Source organism: Pyrgilauda ruficollis, unplaced genomic scaffold (assembly GCF_017590135.1).
Source record: "Pyrgilauda ruficollis isolate IOZ18807 unplaced genomic scaffold, ASM1759013v1 scaffold59, whole genome shotgun sequence".
NCBI lineage: Eukaryota > Metazoa > Chordata > Aves > Passeriformes > Passeridae > Pyrgilauda > Pyrgilauda ruficollis.
In genome coordinates this window covers 4,503,362-4,526,105 of record NW_024527599.1, presented here as the reverse complement: position 1 = coordinate 4,526,105, position 22,744 = coordinate 4,503,362, and the positions used below count along the sequence as shown (strand labels likewise).

Here is a 22,744-nt window from a genome sequence, read left to right as displayed (position 1 = left end):
CCAGCTCCGCGCCCCCGATGGCAGAGCCCCGACAGCCCCGACTGACCCCCCAGCATCCCCGGGGACCCGTACCCCCACCAGCTGCTCGTACAGCTCTCTCCGCACCGCCGTCGGGGCACGGTGGGGCCCGTGAGGATCCCAAGGCTCGGGGACCCACCTGCCACCCGCCCCTTGCGCTCCCTCCCCGGCTCCCCGCCCTCCCCCGTTCGCCCCCCGCCGTGCGACCGCCGCTCTCCCGCAGGGCTGGTACCGGTCAATGTTTAACCGGAGCGGTGGTACCGGTTGTGCGGGGCAGCCGGGGCCGGCTGGGGGTGGCTCCCGCCGGGACCGGCCGGGCGCTGCGGGCACCCCGAGCACCGGGTGTTGGGGGCCGCATGGAACCACAGGGGGAGTGGGGCGGGGACCCCCAGCCGGACCCCCGGACCAGAACGCTCCCACGGGGCCAGGACAGACCGTAAGTTGTCGGGGAGACGGAGGAGACAGAGACCACACCGTCCTGGAGCAGCAGGACTTGGGCACTGACTGCCCGACTGATACAGACAGCGGGGGGTGGCATCCCAAAAAGGCTGGGAGGGGGAGACAAGACTGTCCTTCTGCGGCGACATGGCGGGGACAGTGAGCTCTGTCCCCTGCCAGGCCTCAGGGCACAGTGGAGGTGGGAGCACGCTGCGAGCGCAGCACGACCGGGGGTCCCTCTACCCCGGTCCCCGGGGTGCCCGCGGGCAGAACCCCCCAGCTGGGGGGCACCCACCACCCCGCTGCCCTCTGTTCCCCAAAGGAGTCCTGGAGAGGAGCCGGGGGGGCCCGTGGAGGGCAGAGAGACGCGTCTGAGAGTGGTGCTCAGGTAAGGGGAGACGGAAGGGCTCAGGGACGCGGCAAGAACCTCCCTGCCTGGGGCGAGCTCACAGCAGGGCTCCCCAGGGTCCCCGTGCAGCGACACCTCTGTGTCCCGTCCACACCCCGCCCTTAGGGTCCGGCCACTGACCTGCACGGAGACGCGGCGAGGTGACCAGCAAGTTGTGCACAGCCTCGGTGACGGCGCCGTCCACGTAAGTGCCACCTCCCCGTGGGGGTGTCGGGCTTGGGGAGGGCTGCGGCACCCCCTGAGCCGCCGCTGTCCCCACGGCCAGGTAAGCGCGGCCAGGCACGATGCCACCTTTGGCTTCAGCGCCGTGTTCGACGCCGGCGCCTCGCAGGAGGCTGTGTTCGAAGGCAGCGGGATGAGGCAGCTGGTGGAGCTGGCCATCGACGGGTGGGTCCTGGAGAGCCCCCCGGGGACCCCAACCCTCCACCCACCCCACGCCGGGCCGTTCCGGCGCGTTTGCGCTGCCCGGGCTGTGTCGGGAGGTGGCATCGCTGTGCCACCGCCGGCGGCCGTGCCTGACGCTCGGCATCTTCCACAGCTTCTCCTGCACCGTCTTTGCCTTCGGGCAGACCGGCTCGGGGAAGACCTACACCCTGATGGGACCCCTCAGCCAGGTACAACGCTGACCATCTGACCTGATCCCGGGTATGGGCTCTGGGAGCGGGCGGGTGCCCGATGTGACCGCTCACCATCCTGGCATCTCTGCAGAGCGACACCCAGCCCGCGTCCCCTGCCCTGCTGGGGCTGATGCAGAGGTCCTTCACCTACCTCCTGGAGCAGAGCAGGAGCCGTGGCTCTGACCTGGCTCTCAGCGCTTCCTACCTGGAGATCTACAACGAACAGGTGAGTGCCTGCCCAGCCGCCCCCTCCGGCCCTGCTGGCACCCTGTGCCCCGCTCTCCCGGTGCCTTCCCTCTGCCATATCCCAGGTCCGGGACCTGCTGAGCCCGGGACCACCGTGCGCCCTGCCCCTGCGCTGGAGCAAAACCCGCGGCTTCTACGTGGAGAACCAGCTCAGTGTGGAATTCGAGAGCCTGGAGGCCATCGTCAGCCTGCTGCTGCAAGGTGCTGAGCCGCAGGCACGGGGCTGGGACATGTTCAGGGCGTGTTAGACCCGGTGTGGGGGGATGCAGCCCTCCACAGGCTGTCCCCAGGGCTGGTGGCGCTCTGATGGCAGCCAAGAGGAGCAGCTCCCCGAAGAGCCAAGGGCAGCTCTGGTCTGGCAGGGGGTGCTGGGCAGTGGATGCTGTGGGCTTGGGGCAGAGACGTGGGTGTCATGCTATCAGTTCCTCCCCCGGCAGGATCCCAGAGGCGCCGGACCTCGGCACATGCCCTCAACAGGCACTCGAGCCGCAGCCACGCCCTTCTGACCATCCACGTCGGCAGCCGAGCCGTGAGCGAGCATCCTGCTCCTGGGCAGGGCTGGGGGCTCAGGGCTCAGCGCGGGGGTGCAAACAGCCCCACGGTGGGGGGGTCACGCTCTCCTCAAGGATACCTGGGTGGGGCTGGAGTGAGCAGCTGGGAACCCTACCCAAGATCCAGTGCTGTGGGCCATGGGGAAGGGGTGATGGGGGCCAAAGCATCACCCCCCAACGTGGTTCTCCAGGCCAGTGCCTGCCCCAGCAAGCAGGGCACGCTGTGCTTCGTGGACCTGGCTGGCAGCGAGCGGGTGAAGGAGACTGGCTCCAGCGGGGAGCTCTCTGTGGAGGCCAACAGCATCAACCGCAGCCTCCTGGCGCTGGGTAAGGGCTGGGGAATCTGCCCTGGGAGCGCCCTGCTGGCCCCCACCAGAGCTTTGTCACATCCTTTGTGGCTCACCCTCCGGCAGGACACTGCATTTCCCTGTTGGCCAAACCCCGAGGGAAGCGAACACACATCCCCTACCGGGACAGCAAGCTCACCCGACTGCTGGCTCGCTCCCTGGGCGGCTCGGGCATCACCCTGATGGTAAAACCATGGAGGAGGTTGGGCAGGGGTCTCGCCCCGTGGAGGGGAGGGCTGGAAAAGGATGGTGACCCTCTGGATGACAGTCCAGCAGCATGTCTTCCTCGTTGGCAGGTCGCCTGCATCTCCCCGTCCTCACGCTGCCTCTCAGAGACCCTGAGCACGCTGCACTACGCCAGCCGTGCCCGGAAGGTCACCACCAGACCCCTGGCCAACAGGGTATCACAGACAGGGACCCCCTCTGTGCTCCTCTCCCTGCTGCTGGGACCCGCCCGGACCCACCCCTTTATCCACCCACCCCTCCAGGTGTCCCGGGAGAAGCTGCTGCAAACCTTGGAGCGAGAAATCCACGCCCTGCAGCTGGAAAACCTCTCCCTGCGCCAGCAGCTGAGCCTGCCCAGAGTGCCGGTGAGGAGCACGGAGGTCGCAGGGAACCCTCCAAAAGCATGGGCAGGCTCGGGAGACAGGTACGGCCCTGCAGGGCAGCTCCCACCAGAGGGAACCCCAGCCTGGCCCAGTCTCTACGGTCTCCTGCGGGACTTCGTGGTGGAGAACGAGCAGATGAGGTATGGGAGGCTTGTGTGGGACCCCTGAATAGGGGACCAAAGGGCTGCCAGGGCAGCCAGAGCCCCTGGCTGGCAGCACCCTGCACTAACCAGCCTCCCTCAGTGACTCCCTGGGGCTGGGCAGGGCTCTCTGGAGGCTGCCAATGCCCTGCCGGGCTTCCTCACTGCTCCCCAGGCAGCCCCGTCTGTCCCCACACCTCCCAGCTGGCCCATCCCACAGGGCCACCCGCAGCTCCTGTGACAGCCAGCCCCTGCTCCGGAGTGCCTGCACCCTCCACGTCCCCCCCAGGCACTCGGAGAGGCACCGGCGGCCCGACACCACACCCAGCTCTGTGCCCCGGCTGCCGGTGAGAGGGGGGTCTGGGCTCTGCATCCTGCCCACGGCAGGGTGGGCATGCACACACCACCCACCCACTGCTGTCCTCTCTTGCAGAAGCTCCCTCCCGCCTCCAGCCGCCCCAGCTGCCCAGGGTGCCCGCAGTGCTGCCCTGGGCCAGCTGATGCCACCATGTTCCAGGTACAGCCCCAGGGGTCTCTTTAGAGGGGTGGCACAGGGGTGGCACAGCCACCTTGACTGCTCTGCTCACCCCCAGGTGCTGCCAGTGCCCGCTGTGCCACAGCCAGTCCCCCCTGAGGGAAGTGCTGGACAGGAGGACACGGCTCTGCCTGGCTCCCGTCACCCCCACGGGCACCCCCAGCTGCACCAGAGGCAGCGGTGAGAGCCGCTCCTTGGACATCAGCTGCTGCTCAGGAATTCCTTGGAGTTTCAGGGGGTGATGGGACAGTAGGTGAGGGTCTGTGTCCTCTTGGCAGGAGTCATGGCAGAAGCAGGAGCTTGTCTCAGCAGCCCTCGCTGCAGCGGGAGCTGCCAGGCCCCGAGCGCGTCCCCAGCCCCGAGGGAAGGGTCATCCCTTCAGCACCACCATGGCCAGGGCTGCCAGAGCCCAGAGGTGAGCAGGGCAGTGCTGGGAGACCAGGCAGGGCCTTGGATGGACACCCATCCCTGCACAGCCACTCACACGAGGGGCTGTGCACTGATCCCGGGGAGATGGAGACCTGACCCTGCTGCTCCCCACTGGCAGCTGCTGGCACCGTCCCTCTCCTCCAGTGGGAAGAGGCACTGGACTGGCTGGCAGAGCAGATCTGAGCTGCCACAGGCACGCCATGGATGGGGCCAGCATCAGGGATCTGGCACAGCCTGGGGGGGACAACCACAGCCCTTGGGGACATGGGACCTTGGACTGCAAGGACTGCACAAACCACGGCACGGACGGTTGGATGGATGGACAGACAGAGCTCTCCAGCCTACGTGGCCCTCACAGTTTATTTCTGTCTAGCTGGGGCTGTGCTGCTGGTGTCTCCAGGGATCCCATCAGGTGCTGTCCTCCCCGGGCTGGGGGCAGTCCAGCCAGTACTGGGCGATGGAGCGGGGGTAGCGCGGCCGCACCAGGTCCACGCGCTTGGTGCGCAGGTTGACACGGTAGTACTTGTCTGGGGAAGGGGACGTGGCAGTCAGGACTGTCCCCAGCTCTGGGGAGCTGCCAGCCCTCACTGCCAGCACCTTCCCACTGCATCCCAAAGCCCTGAGCCATTGCAGAGAGAGAGGAGCTCTCCCCATGCCCCTGCAGCCCTGGTCCCGCATCATTCCCGGATCCTGCCAGACCAGACTCACCTCCTACAAAGAAGTAAACACTCTGGAGCATCTCACACGTGGAGCCCGACAGCCCATCGCTTTCAACACCTGCCGAGTCGGGGTCATTTTGCAGCCAGCTCCAGAATCCCAAGTTCAGTGACCGGTGGTGGTTGTACCTCTTGCGCTGGCGGCGAGACTTCCTCCTGCGGGGCTGGTGGGAGGCCACATAGATCCTGCCGGCCATGGCAGCGTCCAGCCGGCTGGGCACCCCCCGCCAGTCCCGGCTGATGTACCACGGGCCATTTGCCCCAGCTGGAAAAGGAGCAGAGGGTGAGTGAGAGGGGTGTGCTGAGCCCACGCTCACAGGCAGCACCCAGCAGCTGCTCCAAAGGATCCCAGCCTGGATGGGATGTGTGACACAGGCCAGGCTGAGCCAGGAGTGCCCCCCATGGCTGGGATCTGCTGAGCCCCCTTCTCCTCCTTTCTGTCTTTCATTTCCCCTGCCCAGGACTGGGGTTTTGCTGTGGCATCTCCAGCTCCAGTGACAATAAACAGTCCCCAGCAGTGACACCGTGGTGTGAGGCAGCTGGTGGTTGGTTTGGTAATGGGGGGCATAAGGGCTGTGAGGGTGGGATTTGGGACGCTGTGGGAGGTGCAGCTGTGGCCTGGGGGGTTCCTGTGCATGGCCTGGGCAGGATGTGATGGCTCATCCTGCCCACCCTTGTTTCCAGACATCAGTCTCTCCTCCCTGGGTGTCTGATGCCTTGTGCCCTGTCAGTGCCCGCTGTTGGGAACTGCCAACCCTTCCCCCCGGGTCTGGCCCAGCCCTTACGCATCCTGCCGCCAAAGAGGAGCTGGAAAACATCCTCCCAGCTGTCCCTGTTCAGGAAGGCGTAGTGCTTGAACACCGTGGAGGGGGAGGACTTCTCGCAGTCGGCCTGCGTGGGCTGCTGGGCAAAGTCGTAGGACCAGTAGTACTTGTCTAGGAGAGGATGAGCAGCGTGTTAGCAGGGAACGAGCACTGGAGGGGTGTCCAGCCTGTGCCCAGTGGTGCCAGGCTGTGCCAGGAGCAGGGAGCTGCCCCCCTTACCCTTGAAGAAATAGACTCTCTCATTGCCGTGGTAGCTGTGGGCAGGCAGGGCGAACGCTGCATCCACGTTGTCGGGGATGCCCTCAAAGCCCTCGGAGATGTCCCGTGGGTACCCAGGGTCCAGGGCTCCGTCATCAAAGCGCCAGTACTGGGTGCCCTGGGGCGTGGGGGACAGAGAGGGGTCATAGGTGCAACATCCCCCAGCCACAGGTCTGCCAGGATCAGCGAGGGGATGCTGGGGACCCCCATCACGAGGCTGTGGTTGCTTGGGGTCCCAGAATAATCACAGGGATTTGGGGTTTCCGGCAACCACTGTGTGTGTGGGTGTTTGGGAGGTGCCAGAAGGGGCTATAGGGTGGGTTGTGGGGTTATGCTGGACACTCTGGGAGTACCTCTAGCCCTGCAGCCCACCTTGAAGAGGTAAGTCTTGCCCTGGCAGTTGATGCGTGTGAAGGCTGCATCGATGGGGCCCTCGATGCCCCAGACATCACTGATGAGCTTGGGGTAGCCAGGCCTCACACTGGTCTTGTCCAGCTCATAGAAGTACTTCCCTAGGGAGAGAGGAGAGGTAGGGGCAGCAGGAGGGACTGCAGACACCAGCACAGGGTGACAGCATGGCAGCAGGTCCCACGTGCCTGGGGAAGGTCCCCAAAGTACCTCGGAAAGCGTAAAGGGAACCGTTCTTCAGGTCGGTGAAGGCATCAAAAGGTTTCCCGCTGCACAGCTCCTCAGGCTCCCCAGACGCATCTGGGGTGGTGCTGGGCACCTCTGGCAGTGTCTCCTCCGGGTTTGGCTTGCTCTCTGGTGTGGTCTCCACCAGCACTGGGGCTGTGGGCAGCTCTGTGGGGTCTGCCACGGGCGCCTCGTCCGTGACAAAGTCGACAGTGAGGTTGTAGTCCAGGTAGTCATCCTCCGGCAAGGCAAAGACATCTCCCCGGGTCACTGCAGGAGGGAGCAGGTTGGTTCCCCCTGGGTTTGGGTGCAGGAGATGCTCCCTCCCAGGAAACAGAGATTTATAGAATCGTGGAGTCATTAAGGGTGGAAAAGCCTCTAAGATCATCAAGTCCAATTTAACCCAGCACTGCCAACCACGTCCCCAAGTGCCACAAGTGCACATTTTTTAGAACACTTCCATGGATGGTGATTCCACCTAGGCAGCCTACTCCAATGCCTGAACACCCTTTCAGTGCAGACATTTTTCCTCCTAACCAATCTATCCAATTAGCACAGATCCCACGCTCCAGATGGTGATGAGCCAGCTCTCAAAACCCCCTGCGCTGCAACAAATCCTGGTGCTGACTTCACCCCTCAGCCACAGGTGGGTGCAGAGCTGACCCAGCACAGACCCCACAGTGTGGAGCACCCAAAGCCACCCCTGTGCCCTGGCCAGGAGGGTGGCCATGGGGACAGTACCTTTGGCTTTGCAGACGGTGGAGTAGTCGCTGCAGCAGCTCTGGTAGTACACACAGAGGGTGTCACACTGGCACTTGTGCCCTGCATCGAAGCCTTCCTCACAGCGGCCCTCGCAGGAGTCTGCAAAAGCCACCCCACAGCTCAGGAGGGGTAATGGGGAGAGGGGCAGTGGGGCCCACGCCTCCCCTCCAGCCCAGCCCCATGGGGGAAAACAAACTTGGGGATGTCCTGGTTGGGGGTACCCCTCCCCTTCATGGTCAACTCCATCCCCAGGGGTACAGCAGCTCCTTGCCCTGCTCCCACTCAGGTCCTGCTGGGATGGGAGCCACAGACTGGGCTGTGCCATGCTCCCAGTTCCGTGCTGGCAGCCCAGCTGTGATGGGCAGGGATTTGCCAAGGCACCACTGACACCCGTGTGCTACCCACTTGCTTTCTCCCCATCCTGCAGGGTACAGCCAATGCGGCCGTGGCCACCACCCGCTCCCTCCCCACCCTGCCCGGGCTGCCCAGCCCCTCCGTCAGCCCAGGAACTGCTGTTTCTCCATCCCCAAAGCACCTGGCAAGGTGTTGGCTGGCTAAAGCTCACCTTCTGCAGCACGGGTGGTGGCCAGCAGGGCCAGCACGAGGGCAGGGAAGAGCAGCCTCATGCTGGGTGTCCGGGAGCGCAGCCCTCCTGCGACTGTGCGGGCTGGAGCACGGCAGAGCCCCAGCATCCAGTGTTTGCTCAGCCTGCCCCGGGGAAAGCAAACAGCCCAAGGTCGGAACAGGGGACAGGGACAGAGATGACCACCCACCCAGCTTCCCCCACAGCCCACACTGAACTGGGAATGTCTGCAGGGGGACAGGGCTGCCACGAGGGTAAGCAGCTCCTCCCCAGCCCCGGTGCAGGTTGGGCACTGTTCACAGAGAGTGGGGAGGGACAGCAGAAAGACAGAGCCAGGAAGCAGTTTTGAGGTCGTGCCACACTCATTTCATAACATACCTCATGCTGTAAAAGCAACCAGCTGTTTCCCAGCCTGGTCTTGGCAAAGCCAAAAACCCAAATGAGACCGGATGGGGGAGCAATGCTCAGAAGACAAAGGGAAAAGTCCTGGGCTTATGCTTGGCCAAAATATCACCATTTCAGAGGACTTATTCTTGGGATTTCAGCTTTCTCAATGTCAGGGCTGGGAACAGATGTGGGGAGCCCCAAGGTAGGGTGGCTTGGGATGGGGCAGGTGCCACCTCAGTGCCTGGGGACCAGAGGCCAGAGGTGAGTGGCCAGGGGCAGGAGCCCTCAGCACTTTCACTGCAGAAGGCAAACAAAAGCCTGTGTATTTTGCTCCCGTCATTCCCTTTCCAACCAATCTTTCAGTTACTAATTAATGTCGACTCAGCTGTTTTGGCAGCTCCTGATATCTCTGGGATGTTTATTGAATCGGGGCAAGGAGCAAATGCAGACGAGGCTGCAGCAATCCTGCCTCTTCTGCCTCTGCTGGGACAGGAGCTCCAAGGGATCTGTCCCAGCCCTCGGGCAGCAGTGGTGCAGCTTTGGGCCTTACGTGATGCAAGATTTGGGGGGAGAGAAACCCAAGCAGGGTGCCCACTTTTCCAGGGGTCTTTCACACACAGGCAGTTCCTGGCATCGTCTGCTCCTGGCATCTTGCTGGAAAGAGCTTTATTTGGTTTTGAGACAGGCATTCCCACCTGGAAGGCCTGGGGAGCTGAGGGCAGCTACCAGACATCAGCTTTTGGGGCAGAACTTCTCCTGCAGCCCTCACCCCACTCCTTGTCCCCTGGCCTCAGCTATGGCAGGGCTGGCATTGTCCCCAAATGCCAGCACCAGCCCAGTGCTGCACTAGGGCTTCGTCCCATCCCTGTTGAACCAGCCCTGGGGGACAGCAGCCCTGTTGGGGTTCAGGCTTGCTGGAGGCTCTGGGGGAGAAGGGCTGGGCATTGTCTGAGCTGCTTTGGCTGATCAGCTAAGACAAAGCTCCCTCCTGCTGCTCCAGGTTCCCAACCACCAGCCACAGAGCCATGAAGGCTCAGCGAGCCCTTCCCTGCCAGGAGCAGATCCCAGGAGAGGGGTTGGTTCGGTAAAGGGGCCCCGGGGAGCTCCTGCAGCCAAGGGCTGAGCAGAGCCAGTGAGGAAAACCCGGGAAATGGGGCTGATCCCCCAGGGCAAGGCTGGGAACCGCTGCAGTTCCTGAGCCCAGGCTGCTGGGTCTGAAAACTCCCCCAAAAAAAAAAAAAAAAAAAAAGCAAAGCAAAGCAAAACTAAAAGCAAAACAAAGCCCAGCTCTCTGGGCTAGTCAGGACAAGCCTAAGGGAATGGTTTGAATTCTGCTGCCCGCGGGCAGCAAACCCTCTGCTGCTCTAAACTGCAACAGCCCTTATGGTTACCCCTGATTAATAGTAATTTATCAGGAAATTCCTTACTGGTTCTGTGCCGAGCTTCTCCCGCAGTTTTGCGCTGCTCGGGGTGCCCCGTTCGCCGTCCTTCCTTGTGGGATGATGTCCCTTTCCTCTGTCCCTTCCTAGTGGATTCAGAGAGGATTATCAGCGACTCCGTCACATGCAAACATCAACTCGAATTTAAGTCTCAGGCTGACCTGGCAACAACCTGGTTTTGGAGTCAAGGATTTAAGCTGCTCCTCCCAGCACATCCGAGAAATGCCCAAAGCATTTAAGCATTTCTGCCCTGAGCACGTCTGGCCTGGAAAAGAGAAAACAAAAGAGGCCCAGGCTGCCTCTGCTCTTTCTTTTATCATGCAAATCCAGAGCCCACCCAGAAGAGCTGCTCTGAATTTCCACCGAGCAATGGGTATTTGCCTCCTGCTGATACCGAACGGGTTCAAAACACCGAGCCAGGGTGGTCACAGCCTTGCCGTGAGCAGCACGGTGCCTGGTGGCCTTTCCCTGCCCCCTGTGCCCCCTCGCTGGTCACAGAGGGTCCTGAAGGGGTGTCCTGCAAAATCAGCGTGGGGGTCCCTGCCTGGCATGGGGGTGACACCGCAGCAGCAGCTCGGGCACCGTGGGGGATGTGGGCTGTGGGGACAGCAGGGCGAGCCCCAGCTCAGGGCAGACAGGGAGGGCTGTGGAATAGAATCGTTTGGGTTGAAAATGAAAAATTTTCTAGTTCTAAATCCTGTCACATTCCACTGTCCCAGGTTGCTTCAAGCCTGGCCTTGGACACTTTCAGGGTTGGGACATCCGCAGCTTCCCTGAACAAGCACTTCACAAGTAAAAATTTTCTCCTAGAATCTAATCTAAATCTCTCACATTTTACTTTAAAACCGTTTCCCCTTGTCCTATCGGTATCTATTCGTGTAAAAAATCACTTCCCCTTTTATTAATGAGCCCTATTTAAGCGCTGAAAGGCCACAATCACAGGACCTAAAATTCAGGATGGAAAACATAACATTTAGGATGGAAAACATAACATTTAGGACGGAAAAGCCCTCTAAGACCGACTCCAGCCGCTATCCCAGCACTGCCAAGCCCACCCCTGAGCCACGTCCCCAAGTGCCACATCCACGATTGTGCTAAATCCTTCCGGGGCTGGTGGCAGGAGGGCTCCGGGGGGCTCTGCAGCGGGAGGGGGCCGCAGCTGCCGGCACCGAGCCCCTCCTCGGAGAGGCGGCGCCTGCTCCCGGTGACATCAGCCCCGGGGACCGGGATGCTGAGCCCGGCTCGGGGAAGGCGGATCCCGCTCCGCATCCATCTCCGCATCCCCACAGGGCAGAGGGGGCAGCGGGACGCATCCCCCCCGTCCCGTGCCCCCCACCCGCAGGAGCGGGGGGCCGCGGGGATGCGGCGGTAGCGGCCGCCGATGCTCGCCCTGCTGCTGTCGCTGCACGCCCTGCGCCGGTGCCGGGCCATGGCGAGCGCGGAGCGGCTGGCGGTGCCCGGCGGGGAGAGCCGGGCGGGCGGCGGGCTGTCCCCCGGGGTGGGCACGGAGGCGCGGGAGGCGCTGGAGCGGGTCCTGCCCGTCCTCCGCCGGGCCGTCGCCCACGCCACGCGGGCGGCCAGCCCCGAGGGGCTGCGGGCGGCGCTGTCCGAGGTGTTCCGGCTGGTGGAGGAGGCCTGGGGGATGCCCGCCGTGGGGAGGGACGTGGCCAAGGTGCTGTGCGATGTGATCCGCCTGGAGGGGGGCCTGGACCTGCTGCTCAACCTGCTCTACACCGCCGAGCTGGAGACCAAGTGCCAGGCAGGAAAACTCCTGGAGCAGATCCTGGTGGCGGAGAACAGGTGAGTGTGCAAAGAGCCCCTCAGACCCTGCCAGCCCCCAGCACCGTGGGGCTTCAAGGGACCTTAAAAACCTCATCTCAACCGCCTGCCATGGGCAGGGACACCTTCCACAGACCAGGGTGCTTCGAATCAATCCAACCTGGCCTTCATCTACCTTCACCCATCCCCAGCCCCCCAGATTTCCCTGCTGTGGGTGCTTTCAGTTGCACAAACCCCTCAGATCCCCACCACATCCCCCCACAGCCAGTGCTGGTGTCCAGGCAATGGCCATGGGCTGCTCCCTTCCCCCACAGCTGGAAGGAGGAGGATCAGGGGTGTCCTCCTGAGCCCCCTCAGTACCGTGGGGCTTCAAGGGACCTTAAAAACCTCATCTCAACCGCCTGCCATGGGCAGGGACACCTTCCACAGACCAGGGTGCTTCGAATCAATCCAACCTGGCCTTCATCTACCTTCACCCATCCCCAGCCCCCCAGATTTCCCTGCTGTGGGTGCTTTCAGTTGCACAAACCCCTCAGATCCCCACCACATCCCCCCACAGCCAGTGCTGGTGTCCAGGCAATGGCCATGGGCTGCTCCCTTCCCCCACAGCTGGAAGGAGGAGGATCAGGGGTGCTGGTGAGGACTGGGGTGTCCTCCTGAGCCCCCTCAGCCAGGCTGAGCTGAGTCAGAGCATCTGACCCAAAGGCCAAGACGTGACTCTCCTTTGGCCATAACTGCAGCACGAGGAGGACAAAGCCACCTCCCAGAGCCTCCCTGCTGCTGACCAGGGCTGGGATGAAGCCATAAGGAGGGGTCAGCTGGCCAGCAGCCCTCAGCCCCTAGCTCAAGTGCATGTGCTGCTGCCCAGGACAGGTGAGAGGTGCTGGGATGTCTCTGTCAGAGCATGGGCACGGTGTGTGTGTGTGTGTGTGTGTACAAAGGTGCATGTGCACGCCTGACACATCCAAATCACAGCACCCACACGCAGCTCACCCTTCCAACACCCCAAATGCACCCTGCCAGCTCTGCCCTCCCTCAGAGCACCCCAGCCCAGCCCAGCCAGGGCTCTGGAAAGGATGTGGAGGGAGCCTGGCCGAAGAGTTTCTCCAGCTTTCTGAGGGATGTCTCTTGCTGGAGCTGTGGACTCGCAGCCTGGGCCTCACTTCATGCACTGGCAGGCAAAAATAAGCAGCAGCTAAATCAGGAAAGCCCATTAGGGTGGAATTTAATCCCAGGAATCATCACTGGCATGCTCTGCATTCAGCACTCAGCTCCTTAGCAAGAGAAAGCATTTGCTGGAGCTGTTGTTTCTGCTCCAGGAGCAGTCCATGGGCTTGGAGTAGCCATGGCATTCCAGCCCCTCGCTTCCCAGGAGGTGTGGGGCTCCCCTTTGGGCCCAAGCCTCTCTCTTGCAGAACTCTCCCAGTCTGTGCCCAGCAGCAGAGGTGTTTAGCTGGGAGCGGGACAGGTCCTGGCTCCATCTGCAGCTGGAGGGAGTTGGGGACCTGTGTTTGTCATCCAGCTCCATGGCTGAGTCCGGGCTCACAGCCAGACCCAGCCTGAGGGATTCTTTTTTTTTTTTTTTTTCCCAGGGCTCTCCACAACATTTCCTGTCAAACCCACCCCAAGGTCAGTGAGAGCCCTGTGGGTCACAGGCTTCCCAGAAATGCTCTTCCTGCCTGCCAGCACAGAGGCTGGCGTGCCATCACCCCACCGTGGCTGGGGACTGAGCGTGCCACTGTCCTCCTGGGCAGCAGGGCATGGGGCACCCGTGCCAGAGCTGCCACTAACAGAGCAGCTCCAGCACCACACAGCCTCTGCTGAGGGCAGGAATGGAGCTGCCACCCAGGGAAGCTCATGGGAGCAGAGCCAAGAGCTCATCTCAGAGGGTGGTGAGGCCCTGACAGCTGTGGCTGCCCCATCCCTGGCAGTGTCCAAGGCCAGGTTGGACAGGGCTTGGAGCAGCCTGGTCTGGTGGAAGGTGTCCCTGCCCATGGTAGGGGTTTGGACCTGGCTGAGTTTTCAGATCCTTTCCAACCCAAATCATTCTATGACTCTGATTTTCCCCTTCCTCGCTGCACTTTCAAGGCACAGCCCCATTCAGGTGTCATTTTATGCACAGGCCTCCCAAGACCAGCCATGGCTAAGCAGCAGCTGGTGGCCCTTGGCCACCTACCCCTGGCTCTTGCTGTTCTCTTCCAGAAGAGTGCAGGGTGAGGAAATAAAGAGCTTCCCTCCAGCTGCCATCCCAGGACAGACAGACAGACCCCTGTGTCCCACTTGTGGACAGGGCTGCTTGGCTGCTCATCCAGGTGTGAAAGCCCTGTCCTGACAGCACTGACAGCAGCGCTTAGGGGACAAACAAGTTTCAGTCCCAAACACAAAACAGCTCCACACCACAGCAATGCTGGCCCAGCAGATCCATTTCCAGCCTGGCATTAACCCACCTTGCCTGTTAATTGCTACGAAGATCCTACCTCCAGCATGAGAGCATCCACTGAGGTGGTTCTGGGCTGTGCACCCCATCACAAATTCTTCCATCAGACCCACACAGGTTCCTCCAACACCAGCCTGTTGCACCTTGCTGCATTGCCTGCCTGGCAGCTGTGTCCTACAGGGAAACACCTGGGATAAATGTCACCAAGGCATGGGCCACACCAGTCACTGTTGTCACCCCTTTCACGTCCACCTGCCCCTCCTCCCCATCTCCTCCCCACAGGGACCGCATCGCTCGCATCGGCCTGGGCGTAATCCTGAACTTAGCCAAGGAGCGGGACATCCCCCAGCTGGCCCAGAGCGTCTCTGGGATCCTGGAGCACATGTTCAAGCACACGGAGGAGACCTGCTTCCAGCTCATCTCCGACGGAGGCCTGGACACCATCCTGTACTGGTGCCGCTGGACGGACCCCGCCGTGCTGCGCCACTGCGCCATGGCCTTGGCCAACTGTGCCATGTACGGGGGCCAGGCCAACCAGCGCCTGATGATCGAGAAGAAGGCGGCGGAGTGGCTCTTCCCGCTGGCCTTCTCCAAAGACGACGAGCTGATCCGGCTGCACGCCTGCCTGGCCATCACGGTGCTGGCCACCAACAAGGAGATCGAGAAGGAGGTGGAGCGCTCGGGGACGCTGGCGCTGGTGGAGCCCTTCATCGCCTCGCTGGACCCCGAGCGGTTCGCCCGCGAGATGCTGGGCAGCGGTGACAACGTGCAGGGGAGGACGGCGCAGGACCTGCAGCGCCTCGTGCCCCTGCTGGACAGCTCCCGGCTGGAGGCACAGTGCATCGCCGCCTTCTACCTCTGCATCGAGGCTGCCATCAAAGCCAGGCAGAAGAAAACACAGGTAAAGGGTAGGTTGGCCTGGAGGAAGGCGATGACAAAGGGAAGGGGCGCCGCAGCTGCGTTGGCACAGACATATTTTATGAAAAATCCTTTTGTCAGGATTTTTTTTCTCCTGAGAAGCTGGGAAGCTTCAGCTTCTCCATGTTTTGCTGCTTTGGGATGTGATTTGGAGATTTGGTGCCATGATCTAGTTGAGGTGTTAGAACATGGGTTGGACTTGATGATCTTAAAGGTCTCTTCCAACCTAGAAATTCTGTGATTAATTGTTTACTCAGCATGTGAAATTGTTTTCACTTGATGACCAATGACAGCCACCTGTGTCGAGGCTGTGAGCAGTCACAAGATTTTATTATCATTCTATTCCATTCTTTTCCATTCCAGCCTTCTGAAGGATCCTTTCTCTCTATTCTTTTTAGTATAGTTTTAGTATAGCATTTGAATATAATATAATAAATCAACTTTTTGAAACATGGAGTCAAGATTCTCATCTCTCTCATTCTCATCTCTTCTCATCCTCATCCTGGGACCCACAACCACAGCTGCAGCTACACCTCGGTATCTTTTGCTCACCAAACACCTTGGTTCTCTCCTGGCCCAGCACATCTTGTTGGGAAGTGTGGCAGTCATATTTTCTGGAAAAATCCCCTTGCCCAGGATTCTTCTCCTGGGAAGCTGAGAAGCCTCAGAGAAAAAGGAAAACAATATTATCTCATTTGCTTCTCCTGTGTTTTGCTGCTTTGGGATGTGGTTGGAGATTGCTTACCAACAGGTGATTGTTTCACTGGTTTCATGTGAATTGTTTTGTTTTATTGGCCAATCAGGGCCAAGCTGTGCTGGGGCTCTGGAAAGAGTCAAGAGACTTCATTAGTATCTTTTAGCCTTCTGTAAGTATCCTTTCTGCATTCTTTAGTATAGTTTCAGTTTAGTATTCTTTAATATAATATAGCATCATAAAATAATAAATTAGCCTTCTAAGAACATGGAGGCAGATTTATCATTCCTTCCTTCATCTGGGACCCCCGCCAATACAACAGGGAAGAGGATGAGGGGAAGCAAAGTGACATCTCCTCCCTTCGTGTCCCCAGATTTTCAGTGAGATCGGGGCTACACAGAGCCTGAAGAGGATTGTGTGCTACTCCACCAGCAGCACCACCTCCTCCCTGGCCAAAAAGGTGCTGCGGATGATAGGGGAGGAGGTTCCCCGGCGCATCCTGCCCACGGTTCCCAACTGGAAGTCCTGCGAGGTGCAGACGTGGCTGCAGCAGATCGGGTTCAACAAATACTGCCAGAGATTCCTGGTAGGGCTCTGTGCTGGGGGAGGGACACAGGGATGGACACTTCTGCCCCATCTTGCAGCAGAGGTGTAAGCGTCTCACCCAGCTTTTCCTGGGAGCTTTCCAGCCTGGATTTCTCTTGGCAGGATCACCAGGTTGATGGGGACATTCTCCTGAGGCTGACAGAGCAGGAGCTGCAGAAGGATTTGGGGATGGACTCCAGCATCACTCGGAAAAGGTAGGACCACCACCAGGGCACACTGGACTCCCTCAGGGCCATCACCACAGTGGCAGAGCCAGGGACAAGGTCTCTGCCTTTCCCTTCTCACAAAAACAGGAATGGAGATCCTCCAATGCAAAACCTGGACTGCCAGGGCTTTTCCACTGCACTTTTTGCAGTCCCAGTGAGATTTCTGTAGTGGCACCACTGCACAGCAGAGGTGTGGGTGGGGGAAACACCACCTATGGCACAGGGCAGGTGGGATCATGCAAGTTACCCAAAAAGATGGGAACTTACCCCTAGCTGAGCTCCTCACACCTCAGTGTCCCAAGGACCAGCACTCCCATGCAGCTGTTCCTCTGTTTCCTGTCCCTGGAGCTCATCCTTCACCCCAGTGTGGAGCTGCACTCCCTCCTGAGCCGGTAAAATGTTGGAATCTGAAAGGCAGGGGACTCTCAGAACTTTGGGCCTGTAAGCCAAAGCTTAGAATTAAACATAGGATTTGATTTGAGACCTTGGGAAAAGCTTCCAAACTTAGGTGCTAGAAGTGGGAATGTGGATTTATAGTTTAAAGTAGAGACATGTTAAGAAGAGGTAAGTTTAGAGTTTCAGAGTTTAAGATATAGAAAAAATAAAAGTAGTTACAGAGGTAAACAAGAAGTTTAGAATGCAGTACTGTAGGTTTGTGTGTTATAACAAAATTGGTTAATAAAACTTACATTGTAGCATGAGCCTATAAGATAAAATATTTAAGGATTAAGTTAAAAGCATAAATATCCTTGTTAGCAGTGTTTTATTGGCCAATAAATCTTGCAGCTGCAAGTCTTGTGACCTTCTGAACCACGCGGTAAAGATGTGAGCCGAACTCACCCATCCTGCCTATGCAGAAGATAAGAAAAACAAACCACATCCCCTAAAACAACTCAGAATTCCCGTCTCTGACTCAATCTAAACTCCTTCCAAAACCCCCACAGTAAAAGACGCGGCACCACGTGTCTCCAAGCGCTGCCTTTGTCCCTCCACCAGGTTCTTCCGCGAGCTGACGGAGCTCAAGACCTTCGCCAACTACTCCACCTGCGACCGCAGCAACCTGGCCGACTGGCTGGGGGGCATCGACCCCAAATTCCGGCAGTACACCTACAACCTGCTCACCTGCGGCATCGACCGCAACCTCCTGCACCGCGTGACGGAGCAGCAGCTGCAGGAGGACTGCCACATCCGCACCGGCTTCCACCGCGTCCGCATCCTCACCGCGGCCCGGGGTGCGCCTGCCCCGGCAGGGAAGGGGGTGGAGGGGTGTCATGGATTGACACTGGCACAGTGCCAGTGCCCCCATGAGAGGTGTATTCCCCAAAATGGTTACTGTGAGATGTGACCCGGGAACAGAACAAAGCAGGCTCTAACTTGGGAATGGAGGGAAAAAAAACAACACTTTATTAATCTACATAGACACAAAAGGAAGGGGAAAACTACACACACACAACAATCCACAATAGAACACTTTCGAAACACTTCTCCTCCTCCCCCCAGTCCTCTAATATTCAAATCCCCTCCCATATTCACTCCCCTGGGGTGTCTGGGGTGAGCTGCCGGGCGGTTTGTAACTGCTGGTGTTTGTTTTGTGCTGTCTAGAGACGCTGCACTCCCCCATCACGCTGCAAACCACGTCCGACGGCACCGACGTGTTCATCAGCTACCGCAGGAGCACCGGCTCGCAGCTGGCCAGGTGAGCCCTGCAGGGAAGGGAGAAGCCCGGGGGAAGGTGGGTGGTCAGCTGTGGGAAAAGTGTGGCATGGGGAGGAGGGAGAGGCTGCCAAAACTGCAGGGCAAACAGGGACACAGCACACGTGGACAGGCCAATTCCCAGTCCTGTCACCACCACTTTGTGGCCACAGCTCTCTCCTCGGAGAGCAGCAGGCACAACCTTCCCAGGATTTCTCCTGGGGAAAGCCTGTGAGGAAGCTCAGACAAAGAAGAAAACAATTCTTATCTCTACTTGCTGCTCCTGTTGTTTAGCACATGTGGAATGTGTTGTGGAGATTGTTTACCAAAAGGGATTTTTTAATTAGACTCTGGTGATGGTTGTTTTGATTGATTGACCAATTAGGTCAAAGCTGTGTCGTGACTGTCTGTAAGGGGTCACGGGTTTCTCTCTAATATACAGTACAGTATTATTGTAGTATGTAGTATAATATAGTATAACTTATTAAAGCAATTGTTCAGCCTTCTGAAATCACTGGAGTCAATGCACATTATTCCCTGGCTGGGGGTCACCTTGCTACAATACCACTTTGGCACTGAGTGACCCTTTCCTCATCTGTATTCTTTAGTATAGTTTAGTGTAGTTTTAGTTTAGCATTCTTTAATATAATATAGTATCATAAAATAATAAATTAGCCTTCTAAGAACATGGAGGCAGATTTATCATTCCTTCCTTCATCTGGGAACCCCACAAATACAACAGGGAAGAGGATGAGGGGAAGCAAAGTGACATCTCCTCCCTCCTGTGGCTGTAGGGGATCACAGCAGGGTGTCAATGGGAGCTCCTGGTGTTCTCTGCACGTGCCCCGACAGCTGGGCTGGAGCTGGCATCTCATTCCCTGCTCCTCTGTCTCACCGTGTCTCAGCCAATGTGGTGAGGCAGCAAATGAAACGTCCCCTCATGGTGCTGTCCCCTCTTGCCACCAGCCTGCTGAAGGTCCACCTGCAGCTCCACGGCTTCAGCGTGTTCATCGACGTGGAGAAGCTGGAGGCAGGGAAGTTTGAGGATAAGCTGATCCAGAGCGTCCTGAGTGCCCGGAATTTTGTGCTGGTCCTCTCAGCAAACGCACTGGATAAATGCATGGAGGACCCCGAGTGCAAGGACTGGGTGCACAAGGTAAGAGCTGCCACCAGGTGGGAGCTGTGTGGACATTGTTGGGAGGGAGTTGGTGAGGGCCTGAGCACCTGCATGTTCTGTTCCTGCAGGAGATTGTGACAGCCCTGAACTCCGGCAAGAACATTGTACCTGTTACAGACCATTTTGAGTGGCCAGACCCAGAAACGCTTCCCAAGGACATGAGGGCTGTCCTGAAATTTAATGGTATCATGTAAGTAAAGGCCACCTGTGCCATGGGGTTCCTTGACACCTGGGGAGAACAGCTTGCATAAGGAGTAGCAAAGAGCCCGAGGACATTGGGACAAACAGATGAGGGTGGCAGAACAGGTCAAAGGGACACTGAGTCACTCCAGGTGCTCCAGAGCTCGCAGGGAGCAAAGGTTCCCACCACATCCCTGCTGCTGGTGTTGTGCTGGGACTCCTCTGGGTGACAGAGGGGTCACTGCTGGGAGGACACACATCCTCAGGCAGCAGTGATGCTGGCAGGTTTTACAGCTCACCTGGGTTTCTTCCCCCCCTGCTTTCCCTTTGTACATCCCAGCCTGGCAGGGCATTCCGCAGCACCCCTGGGGAAAAGGGAGCTCCTAGAGAGCTGGGGAGGAGGAAAGGGGTCTCTGGCTCCTGGCCCAAATGAACTGAGCTATCTTGTGGCACCCCACACACGGCAGGAAAAGTAAACATCCCATTTTTCCCCTCGATACAGGTGGTCCCACGAGTACCAGGAGGCCACGATTGACAAAATCATCCGCTTTCTGCAGGGCCGCTCCTCCCGGGACTCCTCGGCTGGCTCGGACAACGGGCTGGACTGCCTGCCCTCCCTGGGGCAGAGCTAGAGCCAGCACAGCAGCCTCACAGACTCCCAGGCGACCCCTTTTTGTGTGTGTGTGGGTCCAAATTTATCCCTCCTGACTTTTTCCCACCTTTGAGAGAAAACCTGTGGCTCTTGCTCCCTCTTCTCCCTCCAAACACAAGCCCCAGGCCCCAGCACTCACTCCCCCAGTGCCTGGGGAGCCAAGGCAGGCTGGACTCTGGGGTGGATTATGTGTCTTCCACGTCCTCCTGTGGGGTGGCAGGACATGCATGGGGTGTGAGGGAGACTGGCACCATCCAGACCCCCACAAGCAGCTGCAGCTTCCCCCAGAAACACGTCCAAAGAGGGAGAATCTTTGGAGGACTGAAACTCGGAGAAGTGTTGAGAATCTATCGTAAGAGGACACAAAGGAGAGAAGAGCAATTGAGAGGAAGGTGAGGCTCTGCTGTGTGCCCCAGGAATATTCCTGTGGACAGAAACTGAGAGCAGGAAAGAGCAAATAAAAACTAAGCCCTAACAAAATCTTTGTGTTTGGGAAAGATAACCCACAGGGGCTTTCTGAAGTGCTTTATCTTTCCCAGCAATGTCCCTTTATCACAAGAGCTCCTTCCCTCCTCAAAAGACTTCCACCTCCCAGTGCTGCAAAACCACTTTGTGCTCTTACCTCTGGCAGTGGAAATTTGGGGTTAGACCACGTGAAGCTTCTGCAGGATCCCTGCAAAAAGTGCTTTTAAAATACCCTCCTTCCCTCCATCTGAAGTCTCAGCTTCATCACTTTATCAGGTCTGTATTTTCAGGGCACTGGGGGCTGGACTGTGACCCTGGAAAACTTGAAACCCATGCAGGGAAGATGCTAATTGCTGTGCTTGTGGAGTTATTCTACACTGTGGCTGTATTTTATCCTGCTCCACAGCTGTATTTTATCCTGCTCCTGTGCTCTGTGCCTTCAGCAGGAGCTGGTGAATCTCTCTGCTGACCACCACACCCCCACAGCCCTGGCTGAGCTCCCTGGGGTTGTTCTGCTCACTGCTGGATGCAATTCCAAGTAGCACTTGTTTCTTCCTATCAACCTCTTCTCAACACCCATAAGGGCTTTTTGCAGTTCCTCACATTAAAACATCAAGAAAAAGTGGAGTTTTTGCAAAGGGCTGGCAAAGGATGCTCCGGGACCATCAGTGCCTGCTGCCAACACTGCAGGTGAGGAACCATGGGCATCCTGGCACAAATCCCTGCATTCCACACTCCAGGCTGATGAATCACCTTGCAGAAGCAACAGTCTCCTCTTCCCATCCTTGCTCAAGAAGAACTCAAACTTTTCAGGAGGTAACAAAGAGTCTCAGCCACCTTGTCCTCCTCCTGGCTCTCCCTGGAGCCCTGCTTTAACTGTCAGGAACACAAACACGTTCTTCTTTTGGCTTTGATCCACAAACATATCAGGGGAAAAAAAAAATAAAGTTAATTCTGGTGCTTTATGGATAGTTCTTATCAGCTCACAGTTAATGGCATCTTTGCTCTCCAGTGAAAGGTTAATAGCCATATTTGCCCAGCATTCATCAGAATTAGAATCCATCTAATCTCCAGAATAAGTAACAAGAAGGCAGCAGATGAGCCCAAAGGTGAATCTGCCCAAGGATAAAAGCCTCTTGTGAGCTGCTTCAGGGAAAAGCCTTCAGTAACTGAATGTCAAGGCCTCCATGGCCACTGGAGCAGTCCCACACAAACAGTCCTAAGGACTTTTCTCCCTGCAATAATACCTGGTAAGATGACTGTGTCTTGTATCCCAGGAGCTCTGTAGCAATCAGCCTCACTGGAGATTTACTTGCTCTGCACAGCTCAGGTGTCTCACCTGACCTGAGATCCCATCTCCTGCTCCAGCTGCCTGGACTGTGACTCCTCCTGTTTCCCCATCATTATCTTCACCTTAATGAACTTGCCCTGCTTCTGGCAAAGCATCCCATACCCAGCCCTTCCAGCTGGAGCAGACCCAAGGAAATTAATTCCTCTGTCCTTGCCCTCCCTCATTCCTTTGCTCTGCCACGTCAAAAGTGTTTGGAGTTATTCAATCAGGCATTATTAATAAATCTGGTTTTTACTGTAAATCCCCTCCTCTTTGTCTGTATCACATGCTTCTCTCCCTGCAGGCTTTTCACACTTGCTTTTCCTTGCCACCACGAAGCAGAACTGACATTGCCAAGCACCATTCCTGCAGGAACCCCTCACTTCCCACTCACCTTTGCATGGACTGATGCACTGAACCCCCAGGGACACTGCCTGCTATCACCAGCCATGCCTCCACTGTTGCAACTCTTGGAGGACAGCCTAGAAAAACTTTGGTTTAATTTTTTTAATGAGGCATAATAGCTGCCATTGAATCTGTCCCCACGCAGAGCCAGGTTTCAGCTCACTGCACATCACTGAGCAGCTGCTTGAATTGGCACCCACGGTGTGGAGAGGGCTTCACTTCACGATCAGTTCACCCACCAACATCTACTGCAACATTCACAG

The 22,744-nt window shown here is 58.2% G+C and overlaps 3 protein-coding genes across 3 annotated transcripts; 2 read left to right on the top strand and 1 right to left on the bottom strand.

Annotated features, from left to right (window-relative positions):
- Positions 1-603: 603 nt before the first annotated feature.
- Positions 604-4,521, top strand: KIF12 (kinesin family member 12). Its single transcript, XM_041482891.1, is given in 17 exon segments — positions 604-717; positions 720-844; positions 971-1,049; positions 1,131-1,252; positions 1,404-1,479; positions 1,574-1,708; positions 1,794-1,929; positions 2,166-2,257; positions 2,471-2,606; positions 2,693-2,811; positions 2,923-3,027; positions 3,115-3,374; positions 3,550-3,721; positions 3,808-3,891; positions 3,968-4,089; positions 4,188-4,324; positions 4,457-4,521. Coding segments are annotated over 17 exon segments (2,079 nt in total).
- Positions 4,522-4,684: 163 nt separating this feature from the next.
- VTN (vitronectin) lies at positions 4,685-10,166 on the bottom strand. The gene is made up of 9 exons (XM_041482606.1): positions 9,929-10,166; positions 8,097-8,239; positions 7,511-7,630; positions 6,755-7,039; positions 6,509-6,648; positions 6,098-6,254; positions 5,840-5,989; positions 5,047-5,319; positions 4,685-4,865 (listed from the first exon to the last, which is right to left on the bottom strand). Exons 2-9 carry the CDS (start codon positions 8,221-8,223, stop codon positions 4,747-4,749), a joined length of 1,371 nt encoding a protein of 456 aa, XP_041338540.1. The 5' UTR covers positions 8,224-8,239; positions 9,929-10,166; the 3' UTR covers positions 4,685-4,746.
- A 1,060-nt stretch (positions 10,167-11,226) lies between these two features.
- SARM1 (sterile alpha and TIR motif containing 1) lies at positions 11,227-22,284 on the top strand. Its single transcript, XM_041482897.1, has 9 exons — positions 11,227-11,740; positions 14,439-15,057; positions 16,142-16,354; positions 16,477-16,568; positions 17,577-17,812; positions 18,183-18,276; positions 19,239-19,428; positions 19,518-19,639; positions 20,132-22,284. Exons 1-9 carry the CDS (start codon positions 11,322-11,324, stop codon positions 20,259-20,261), a joined length of 2,115 nt encoding a protein of 704 aa, XP_041338831.1. The 5' UTR covers positions 11,227-11,321; the 3' UTR covers positions 20,262-22,284.
- The last annotated feature ends 460 nt before the right edge of the window (positions 22,285-22,744 follow it).